The following is an 11,689-nucleotide window of genomic DNA, read 5'->3' as shown; positions in this document are numbered from 1 at the left end:
CTAACAATGACAACTTATCTTTGCACATTAGACAGCAAAATTCTCAAAATGTTAAGGGTAAAAATGTTGAAAAAATAAAAGTTGAAGATGTTTCAGTAAAAGTAAACATTGAAAAAAATAATGTAAAGGGTAACAAAAATAAAAGGAAAAGGACAAATAGGAAAAAGAAAAAATGTCCAAAAATTTCAAATGATTCGAAGATAGATCTAGGTAATGGGTGCACACATTATCAGGCTAATATCGACGAAAAAATAAAAAAATGAGAGCGAGATAAAGAATGTGAACTTAAAAGAAATTTTAAAAAGTTATGGTGATATTTTTGCGAAACATAAACATGACGTAGGAGAAATTAGAATGGAACCTCAAAGAGTCAGGTTAACCTCAGATTTACCTATATCTCTAAGGCCGTACAAAACATCCCCAAAACAACAACAAGAAATTGATTTACAAATAGAGGAATTGTTAAAAAATAACATTATATAAGAAAGTTCATCCCCTTATGCTGCCCCAGTAACTTTAGTGTTTAAAAAAGATGAAAATAAAAAGAGTCGTTTATGTATTGACTTTAGGAAATTAAATCAAATTACAAAAACAGATTCTGAACCTCTACCTTTAATACAAACTTTAATAAAAAAATTGTCTAATAGTAGTTATTATTCTAAAATAGATTTATCACAGGGATATCATCATGTTCGTATTCATCGTGATGACACTGAGAAATTAGCATTCGCTACTCACAATGGTCTATTTGAATACTTAAGATTACTTTTTGGCTGGAGGAATGCCCCGAGCATTTTTCAACGCACAGTTCGTAGAATTTTAAATAAACATAAAATTAAATTAGCTACAAACTACTTTGATGATATCATTATATTTTCTAATTCTTATGATGAACATTTAACCCATCTTAAAAAAAGATTTTTGATATTGGTAAACAGGAAAACTTAAAATTAAAACTTTCAAAATGTTCATTTTTGCAAAAACAAATAGAATTTTTAGGATATGAAATTAAAAATGGAATTGTATCACCCGATAACCATAATATTGAAGTGATTAAAAAACTATTGCCCCCTAAAAATGTAAAATCATTGCAAAGATTTCTCGGATCAATAAACGTTTACAGTAAATTTATTGATAGTTATGAAAGTATTCGACATCCTTTAAATAACTTGTTAAAGAAAGATGTAAAATGGATATGGTCAGAAAAATGTCAACAATCTTTTGAACTTTTAAAGAATGCTATTATTTGTAATCCAATTTTGAAAGTTTTTAACCCTAATCATGAATGTCAGATTTTTGTTGATGCATCGTTAGTTGGAATTGGATGTGTGCTAAAGCAGACAGATGAATGTGGTGTATTGCATCCTGTAGCTTTTCATTCTCGTTCATTAAGGGACTATGAAAAAAACTATGCAATTACAGAACTTGAATGTCTTGCTATTGTTGATTCTCTAAATAAATTCCATCATTACCTTTTTGGACAAAAATTCTCCATACATACAGACCATGCTGCTTTAGTTTGGCTGAGAAATGCTAAAAATTTAAAAGGTAGATTATTTAGATGGTCATTATTGTTAAGTATGTATACCTCATGCATGGTAGACTCCCCTACGAAAATCCCTTAAATGAAAAAGTCTATCCACCTGTTGAAGAAGCTAAAAAAATAGCAATTCAAAGAACTAGAGAATATCATGAAAGAAATAAAATTTATTATGAAGCCAGATTTTTAGATATAGACTTTAAAAATGATGAATTAGTTCTGTTTGAAGAATTTACTTATCCTAATACGAGGAAGTTATCACCTCCTTTTAGTGGACCGTATAAAATTCTTCAAAAAATTTCAGAAGTTAATTACAAAATAAATAAAAAGAATAATTTGAATACACAAAATTTTGAAATAGTACATATTTCAAAGCTTAGGAAATATCACAGCCCACAAATGTTGAAATTAAATTATGAATAGTCACCAAAAGAAAATTTTTACTTTCTTCAATGGAAGAAGTAATCCCTATATTTTTGAGAGATCCGAATCGCGTTATGTGGAGATGTTTACCTCAGCATCAGTTGGGAGTGAGGGCGAAGTAACTTGAACTTTTTTTTTTAATCAACACAGTGAGAAAAACTTTCTAAACTATTTTTGTTTTATCCAGTCTGGATCTCTCAATTTCACAGTGCTTCAGGAAATTCTGTTTTCCTCCATTTAAACGGGGAATACAGAATTTCATCTTGTAAATAACCTCATTAACCACACAGAATCTTAAATTCTGATTAAATGACACTTGTTGTCCAGTTAGTTTTGCATAAAAATTTTGTATATTTTTGTGTGAAAGTTTTTGAAAAGTTTTTTAGAATAGTTACATAAAATGTTTCATTTTTTCTTTCTGTTTAGTTCACTAAACAGATAAAGTGTATTATTATATTTTTATTGTTGTTGCTGTAAATAGTTTTTTCACATATTGGAAAAATGTTATTTATAGTAGGAACGAGGACAGTCATACCAACATAAATTTTATAAATTCATACTATTCTAAATTTTATTATTATTTTTTTGGCTTACCCAAAAAATTTTTTATGGGGGGGGGGGATGTAATACAAAAATTAAATACTTTTGTATTAATAAAAGCATTAAAATTTCATTCGTTTTCATAAAAATATCTTTGGTAAAGGATAAGGGTAGAAATTCTATTTTGGGACTTCAAGGCTAAAAACATGCCAATGAATAATAATTAGATTTATATTTCAAAAGAGAAGTTATTTTAAGATCTTTCACTTCCATATAAGGAAAGATTAAACGATTTTCTATGAGTAATAAATAAATTTGATGAGGCGTAAGACTACGAAAAAGGCAATAATGACTGGCCTCTTCACAACTTTTAATCATCCTATAAAACGCAGGAGCAATGTTTTTGCGTCGCCTTTTGTTGTTTTATAATGCCTAACAAAACTACGTCTATTTAGACGGGATATGTGTTTCCCCTCTCCAGTTTGGAGAGGGGTTAAACTGCTATTTCACCATCGTTTATTAAAATAAAAGATAATGCACAACATGGACTCATTAATTATGCTGCGTTGACTTGTAATTAACTAAAAAATATCGGTGTGGATCCACCGTTATTTCAAGCCGAACAGGATACTGCGGCTTGCGGAGGAAACTAGCTTAAAGGAGCCTGGCTGCAACGTAGAAATTTTCCCCATCAACAAACAACACCGGAAAAAAAGTTAACGATCAGTTAAGCGGATTCGAAAAACTCATTCATTCACCCACCCGGGAGAAAAATTGCTTCATCGGTGACCAAAAAATATCGCCNATTTAAAAAAGTGGTAGTAACGCAATATATTTTTGTTTATTTATTATCTCTCTAATTTTTCAATCGTAACTACCACTGTGACTTACATTTTGAATAATTCATATTTTAAAATAAAATCATTCTTTGCATTCCCTGTCTAGAAAAAATTGTTAATTTCAGTTTTTTTTAAATAAAACATTTGTCAACACTTTCTTTAGTTTCTGTCGCCAGTGGCAATTCTGCTGCTACTACTTATATTATTTCATTACTTATATTATTTATACTTATATTATTTATACTTATACTACAACTTATCTACTACTGATACTATTTGGTTAAACAATCATTCATCGATATACTGTTATTTACCAAACATGTTACAATTGTGCTTGCATTACTTTGAAAATATGGAGGTTATATATTCAGTTAAAAGCGATTTTATGGTCAGATAAGCAAACACGATGTGAGTCATTTAGATTTACATAAAAACTTACATTCGATAAACCAAATAAAAATATAAAATTTTTATTTTATGGGGAATGATATGGTGTTTTTTCCTCTTTTACTAATTCTAATATTTATAACCAAAACATACTTACCTACACATTTTTCGTAATCCTCGTTTAGTAAATAATTCTCTGGACATGTACACACTTTTTTGCTATTTTTGAAAGTGCACGATGTAGCATAGAGTCCACAATAACAATCTGTTGAATAGGAATTTTTATTTTATCAGGTTTTAAACGCTTTACTTCAATACTATATAACAATAATTTGACAATGAATTGTTAGTGAACGATACTTGCTAGTGATATTGCTAGTGCAAGATTACATAATACCGTACTATTTAAGAAGATATTCCTGTAAACTTATTTCTATTTATTCAGTGTTACACACTTTAAAAATTTCTGTATGGAATTATCTGCAAATCATATTGATTGTAACTGCAGACATTTTTTATGTGATTTTTTACTCTTTCTCAAAGACTCTTTCTCATCAAGCTTATTCTATTGTTATAATAACGATTTGTAAAATGAAATTTATCTATATTGAGCCTGTTTATAACACTAATTTATTCTATCGGAATGAAAAAAAATCTTAGATACTTGCTGAACACTTGTTTAGAAATTATTAGTAATACGAAGCGGAATTAAAAAAAAAAAAGTAGTTAGCTTTTTCGTCATAGACCTAACGTGTATTCTCCTTTCAAAACTCGAAACACAGTATTTCTGAATGTAAAGCAATTAGTATAGTTTCGCTATGTATAGTTCCGAATGTATCGCAATTCGTATAGTTTCGCAATATATAAATTTGACTGTATCGTAATTCGTATAGTTTCATAATATGTAGTTCTAAATGTATCGCATAGTTCGTATAGTTTCGCAATGCATAGTTTTAATTATCTTGTATAGTTTTAAAGTATAGTTTCACAATGTATAATTCTGAATGTATCACAATTCGTATAAACTATAACGATTTCATCGTTAGACTGACGAACGAAATTCTTGCACGAAATTTTTTTGAACCTAAACTTATAATTCCATGCATGGATATAAAAGCCTGAACTTGGGAGATATTTTATGTAATTTTGTTGAAGCAAACTTTATTATGAAGAATTAAAATGTCAGAGTTTAAATGCTGTTTTTATATGCAGCTAGTTTCTTTTAAGATTTTATTAACTTATACTCACAAGTTTTTATCACATAACATACGTAAATAATAAAAATTAAAGGACCGGTTTCTTATCTTATAAAATTAAAGGTCGATAATGACATATAGAATATATAAATAACATTGTAAAATGGCAAAATTTAGTAAGAATAATAGAAAGCAAAGAGTCAATACGTTCACACTTGTCATTGTTTTGAGCGTAATCAGTCATACAGTTGCAAATTTTTTCACCATATGCGTTGTAGTGGCACCCTCCTGACCAAAATCCACAGTCACATTCTAGAAAAAAAAATATATCCATATNCTTTGAAAACCGAAACTAAAAATTGGTGCTGCCATCCTTAAATAAGAAATTTAAATTAAGGAGTGTTGCCACCACTGAAAAATAATATTAAAAATCGAAACCAAAACTAAAAGCGGATAATCAAGTGGGCAGAAATAAGCAAGCGGGCAGAAATAAACACCTTCCGGTTTATAGGAGGGCAGAAATAAGCAACTCCCGGTTATGTCAGGGGCAGAAATAAGCAACTTCCGGTTGGGCAGAAATAAGCTCCGGTTGACTGTGACGTCACTTCCGCCGCTTATACCGGGTGGTATACTACTCTTAGTGTTTTCATGTATTTATTTATTTATTATATATATATGCAGAATCTTCGAAGTTATATACCGAAAATAAAATAATCTCATCATAAATTGTATCGTTGTATAAATTGTATCGATATTCATAATTGTATCGTTAATAATTTCGCTGTTGGACTGACGGGCAAAATTCTTTCACGAAAATTTTGATTTAATTGATTTTGATAGTAATTTTGATTTAATTGATTTTGATAGTAATTTTGATTTAATTGATTTTGATTGAAATAATTGATTTTTTTTTATCTAAACTTAAAATTTCTTTTATGGACAAAAAATCCTAAACTAATAAGATATTTTAGGAAATTTTATTAAAGCAAATTTCATTCAAAGGAATAAAGATTTCTCTAATGCTAGTTTCTCTAATGATTTTGTTAATTTATTCTTGCCAGTTTACATCATACAACATACATAAATAATAAAAACTTCTTATAAAATGAAATTTCGATAATGACGTATAGAATATATAAATAACATTGTAAATTGGTAAAATAGATTAAGAATAATAGAAAGGGAAGAGTCATTACGTTCACACTTTTCATTGTTTTGAGCGAAACCAGCTATACAGTCGCAAATTTTTTCACCATATGCGTTATAGTGGCATCTTCCTGACCAAAATCCACAGTCACATTTTAGAACAAAAATATATAAATTTCTTAGATTTGTCATGTAGTTGAAACGAAAAGAGGTAATATAGTTTCATTTTCGGAGGAAATGATTTTTTTAAAGAAAAATATACCGAATGAATGAAGAATCTTCGAAGTTAAATACCGAAAATGAAATGATTCCTGCATAAATTATGATCTGATGAAAGTGTTTTCCCTTAACTAGTTGTAATCTCCATGGGGCTTATTTTAGAAAAATTGACAAGTAATTAGTCGTAAATATAAGATTATGTCATGTTAAATTGAGATTGCTTTAAGAGTGAAATGCGATTTTCTCTAATTGCATAGTTTACAGTGACAGCTTACATTGTGGCCCATTCTTGAAAAGTTTGAAAAAATTTCAATAGAACTTTTTTTCAAATTTTCATCAAAAGAATGTGAAATATTGTGTTTCAATACAATATTCTTGCACCATTTGTTGGTTAAACCGCTTTTATTGACTTCTGTATCAAAAAGTGCTTAATTTGGATCACTGAATGCAAAATGCAATGCAATATTTACGCAAATTATACGTTCTATTATAAGAATTATATTAAATCGATATTACATACAAAAATCAATAGTGGGAGGTAATTGATTATCATTTGAACATTGCGACCTAAATTTCGGACAAAATAAAAATGCAAGTACTCCTAAGTGTGGAACGGTAAAATTATCCCAAAATGTGGAACGGTTTCTTTAATTTATGGAAGATTTTGGACAAAATACATTGTGCATGCTAAATAAGGTAATAAAATAAGCTTCTTTGTATCCTTTACTTGAATAAAAGATTATTTTCATATGCGTTTATATATTTTGTGTTTTTTTTTTGAATTAGACAATGAAAGTATCGAAATTAATGACTGGTAATGTACAGTAGGTAAAAAAATAATAATATATGACTTTTTAATGTAATTAAATGTACTACTTAAAATTTGATTTTTCAGGAACCAACTGAGCGATTTTATTCAAATTTGCATTTTGTTACATGAAATTACACTCTTTAAAATAATGTAAAAATATGTACACTTTTCAGTTGAAAGTTTTTTTTTGTGCTTTAAATTAGCTTTGAATAAATGAGTTTTATAATAGCGTTAAAATTTTTTTTCCGAACAAAACCCTCACGAGGCACGGTGAAATACGCAAAAAGTAAAACTAGCATGAAAAGATCCAAACGTTCAACCACGGCTTTCCAGACTATATTTCAGTTTCTGATTTTATCTCATACATATATTAGTATCATGCTTTAGAAATTCTATACTAATCGTAACTACTCCTTATAATTTGAGGTTCATGGTAAAAAAAGTTCGTTTCCACGTCAGATTTCGTAATTTAAGATGATCTCTGCTCCATTTAATAAGCATATTTAAGACCATTTTTTTAAATCAATCAAGAAATATTTCAGGAGTTCCTATTTTAGCGCTCTGCACATTTTATGAATCTGGGAAAAATTATAAGCTAGAGATGGGAAACACACGTGGCTGTCATGATTTCTTTATGCAGCCTCTATCTCTCAAAAATTAATCAATATTTAATTACGTAAATTATAGGAGTTTGAAAATTAATAGAATAAAATAACTTGTAGCCATCTCATGAACATAGCACGAATTACTAGTATGGCGCGGTGTTGCAGTTCCAGAAATCTTTCATATTCTGAAATCAATGCCATTCTCTTGCACTTTTCAGTTTGCCAAAGCACAATGTTGGAAATTATTGCGTTTTGTTCTTATTTTCAGCCAAGTTTCATCCCTCCTAAAAATACACTAACCCTGTTCTTGTCTTTACCCACCAGACATCGTGACAGTTGCTGTTCCACACGACAGACAGTACTTAATTTACTCCACTGCTCATCAGCAACCCTCAGCAGTCCACTGCATGTTGCTGAGTTGGTGATTTGCAGTTATCGGAGAGTGCTTTTAACAGTCTAATCTCGTATTACTATTATTATTGTGGAAATTTGGTTATTGTTTTTTATACATATATTTAACAGATACACTGTTTTATTGTATAGTTAGCTTTCGTGAAGGTACTATATGATATTCATTTTTCCTCCATAGAGTCAAATTCAATGGAAAAATCAAAACAGGCATGGCTCAGTTTTCGTACATAAGTATGAGTCAAATATCTTAGAAAGTAAAAGGGTTAAATAACGTTTCATATAATAATTTGAGATACTTTAAATATTTGTCCATTAATATAGGTTTTTTGAACAAATACTGTCGTATACTTTAGAAAAGGACTATTTTTTGTCAGGAAAATCGGTTTAAGTTACAACATGGTGTTGCACTATGGATCACCGTATATAAAATATGAAAAAAAAATTTCAAATAAAATTACGGTTAAAAATACCGACACACTGAATATAACAAGATTAAAATCTTTTTTACGCACAATCCATTTTTACCGGAAAATCTCTTACTGTAATTTTTAATGTGAGCAAATTACAATAATTTTTTAATATATATTACTGTAAAAATTACGATATATCATATTTTTGTTTTGTAGAATTTTACAGTAAAATGGGTTTTACCGTAAAAAGTGCTAGCACCCTAATTGCTGGTATTTTTTGCCGTAAATTGGCCTGAATTTTTTTACAGTGAAACCGCAAGCATATAAGACCTATAATATAAGATAAAAATAAGAGTGGAAAGACGACAAAGAAATAAATAACAAAAATTTGAAAAGAAAAAGAATATTAAAAATTTAAAAATAGTTCAAAATTAAAAATATTTTTAACAACAAAAAGTTTTGATCTCGTCATTAGCTCACACTATTATACCTGCAAAAATAGTGCTTTCTAATATTATATTAATATAGTAAAAAAAACATGAACCGTAATTTGCCGAATTATCCATAATTTAAATAAGTAAACTGATTTGACCGTAATTTGATCGAATTCACGATGTTCTGTGAGCTGAAATACAATATTATCTTTAAGCTCTTCATTTCAAACAATTATATCTAAAATATTTTAGATTGTTCTTTTATGCTTATTCCAATACTTGCTTCATTCTTGCTTACAAACTAGAGGGTTAATCAGAAACAATTATTGTCGACAGATGACACTGAAGAATAAGAACAATAAAACAATTGTGCCAGAATAACTATTTTTTGCAACGGCAACGTCGTATAGTCAATATAAAATTTGCATACGACCGAGTAAAATTTCAGTTACAATACTCTAAGAAGCAGCAAAAGCATTGTTTTAGAGTTTCTTGCAATAAGTTGCGCTCTCTTTGAAAAACTTAGCAAATAAAATTGGAACTAGGTGATATTGAAAAGTATAGTTTCCTAAGCATAAAGCAGCATGACTATTTCCGTTTAATTTTAATAAATTTTTCTACCTAATTTCTGACCCTTTTCTAGATTCCCAGTATTTCAATTTGGAATTCAGGCGAACTTGTGAAATTATTTGTTACTTTTCTAAATGGCAAAATATTTAATTTGTAGTTGCAGAAACGATGTCATGTGTTAAAAATGGTTGAATGTACACAATGTTAAACTTCCTCAGAAAGTTAAAGTCTGTACAAATGTTTCATAAAAATACATGATGCAATATGCTATCCCTTTAATATCTACCTTTTACATATTTTGTTTTGAAATACAAAAATCAAAAATAAAATGATAAAATATTCTCTGTTTTATTGCAGAGAGTGTGAAATATTTCACTCACAAGAATAACTAAAGCAGCGTTTTGAAACTAAACAGGGAACTAACAAATGACACGCTAAAACTAAAAATACAAATTTAATAATAATAATGTTGACCAAATTAGTACAAAATTAATTGACATCTATACTGAAATTTCAGTTACTACAAGATTCAGAACTTAACAAAAACTAAAACTTGTCTGATTGTGTAAGGAACGTTAGAAACAGTTCCAATTTTATCAAACAATCAAAAGATTACCGATGTTTTCTCTTCTGTTTTCCTCAATAATGATATCTATATCTTTTTATATCTCATTAATTTAAATTTTAATTTGAGATCCTACGTATTTATTGATTTTACAAGACTTTTAANATAAATTTATATTGATTAAGAGTAAAATACTCACCCAGTTCATAATAACTCTCGTTTTTTAATCCATTTATGTTTTCGAAATCACTAGTAAGTGCTTCCAATACGTTTTCATTCTGTTCATCTAAAATGTCAGTAACATTTTTAGCTTGAACAGAAACTTGGTCAGAATGATTAACAGTCAAGAGGAATGCGACTAGTAGGCAGCACACAACCATTTTTCAGATCTTTCTACTTAATGAGTAAATACAAATTGGTTTCATAACTAAATTTGATGTAATTTGTTTGAAGATAATCAAATGCATAAAATTAGATTGCCAATTTTTTTTTGAAATATTAACTCGATAATTTCTTGGAAGAAGAAACGGATTGATAAGCTTTATCCTTATCACCTTATCAGGTTGCCTAGCAAAATGATGAATGCTGCGGAGAAAAAAAGAAATCAGTTAGGAAATATTAATTAAAAAAATAATTTTGCTTTTGTAATTAACAATTGATTTTGCTTTTGTAATTAACAATTAATTTTGCGTTTGTAATTTGTAATTTTAAGAAATAGCACTGTCGAATTTTTAAACTACAGATTTAATTTTTATATTTTGTATAGCTCTACACTAGCTTAATGTTATTATAAACTAAAAATCATTAATGGTGTTTTTTAACGTAGGAGAGATAAATACGCTGAAGTCATCTTTCGGATTATTGTATCCGTTATTATCACCATGTACCATATTTGGTTGCTCAGTTGTCAGCTTAACAATAATAGCGTTATCTTTAACATAAAAATTAATGATAAAGTTGCAATTATACTAATAAATGCGTGAAATTAAGGAATATTAAGGCTAGTGAATTATAGAATATTAAGAATATTGTATTATATTAAGGCTAAAAGTTATTATTAAAAATTATATGTATAGAATATTAAGTCTAAAAGTTACGTGTATTGAAATAGGTAGTTAGGCTGAAATAAAAATTCATCACAAATTTTTAACAATTGTTTTTTTTAATTTTTTTGTTAAAGTAATATTCAGTGTGTTACATGGTGTGGGCCGTTAACATTTATTTTTAAATTCTTTGACGGAAATAAAGTAAATCAAGATCTAACGAATGATAAGGAAGAAGAGATTAAAAACGTAAGATCCTGTTTGGTTGACAGAGGAAACAGAGAAAAGTTGAAAGACAAAAAATACGTCATATTTCTTTCGGTAAAGAAACTGGTTTAAACATTTTCCTTTCGTGTGTCTCACTTCAGATTCGACATGTTGCGATATCACGTTTTTCAGCTCGCTTAAACGGCGACGCTTATATAGCGATCACTGATGTTTATACTTTTAATCCTTGTTTCCGACAAAGATTCTGCACTTCTCGCAGTAGTCCGTGCTTCAAATGGCGGTTTTCACAAAGCAGTTTTCACAATTCGCGATCGCAACGCTC

At 28.7% G+C, this 11,689-nt stretch overlaps 2 protein-coding genes across 2 annotated transcripts in view; both read right to left on the bottom strand.

Annotated features, from left to right (window-relative positions):
- Window positions 1-10,546, bottom strand: part of LOC107453956 (matrilin-3) — a 24,021-nt gene extending 13,475 nt beyond the window's left edge. The window contains exons 1-3 of the mRNA XM_043053955.2: window positions 10,296-10,546; window positions 5,133-5,237; window positions 3,887-3,994 (exon numbers count right to left, since the gene is read on the bottom strand). Coding sequence (XP_042909889.1) covers window positions 3,887-3,994; window positions 5,133-5,237; window positions 10,296-10,476 — 394 coding nt within the window. The 5' untranslated portion in view covers window positions 10,477-10,546. The remainder of the gene's footprint in view (window positions 1-3,886; window positions 3,995-5,132; window positions 5,238-10,295) is intronic.
- Window positions 10,547-10,890: 344 nt separating this feature from the next.
- The window catches only part of LOC139427152 (uncharacterized), a 6,756-nt gene continuing 5,957 nt past the window's right edge, over window positions 10,891-11,689 (bottom strand). The window contains exon 4 of the mRNA XM_071187989.1: window positions 10,891-11,027. Coding sequence (XP_071044090.1) covers window positions 10,891-11,027 — 137 coding nt within the window. The remainder of the gene's footprint in view (window positions 11,028-11,689) is intronic.

This window comes from Parasteatoda tepidariorum, chromosome 2 (assembly GCF_043381705.1).
Source record: "Parasteatoda tepidariorum isolate YZ-2023 chromosome 2, CAS_Ptep_4.0, whole genome shotgun sequence".
Classification (NCBI taxonomy): Eukaryota; Metazoa; Arthropoda; class Arachnida; order Araneae; family Theridiidae; genus Parasteatoda; species Parasteatoda tepidariorum.
The sequence above is the reverse complement of the archived record's forward strand: the minus strand, read 5'-3'. Positions and strand labels throughout refer to the sequence as shown.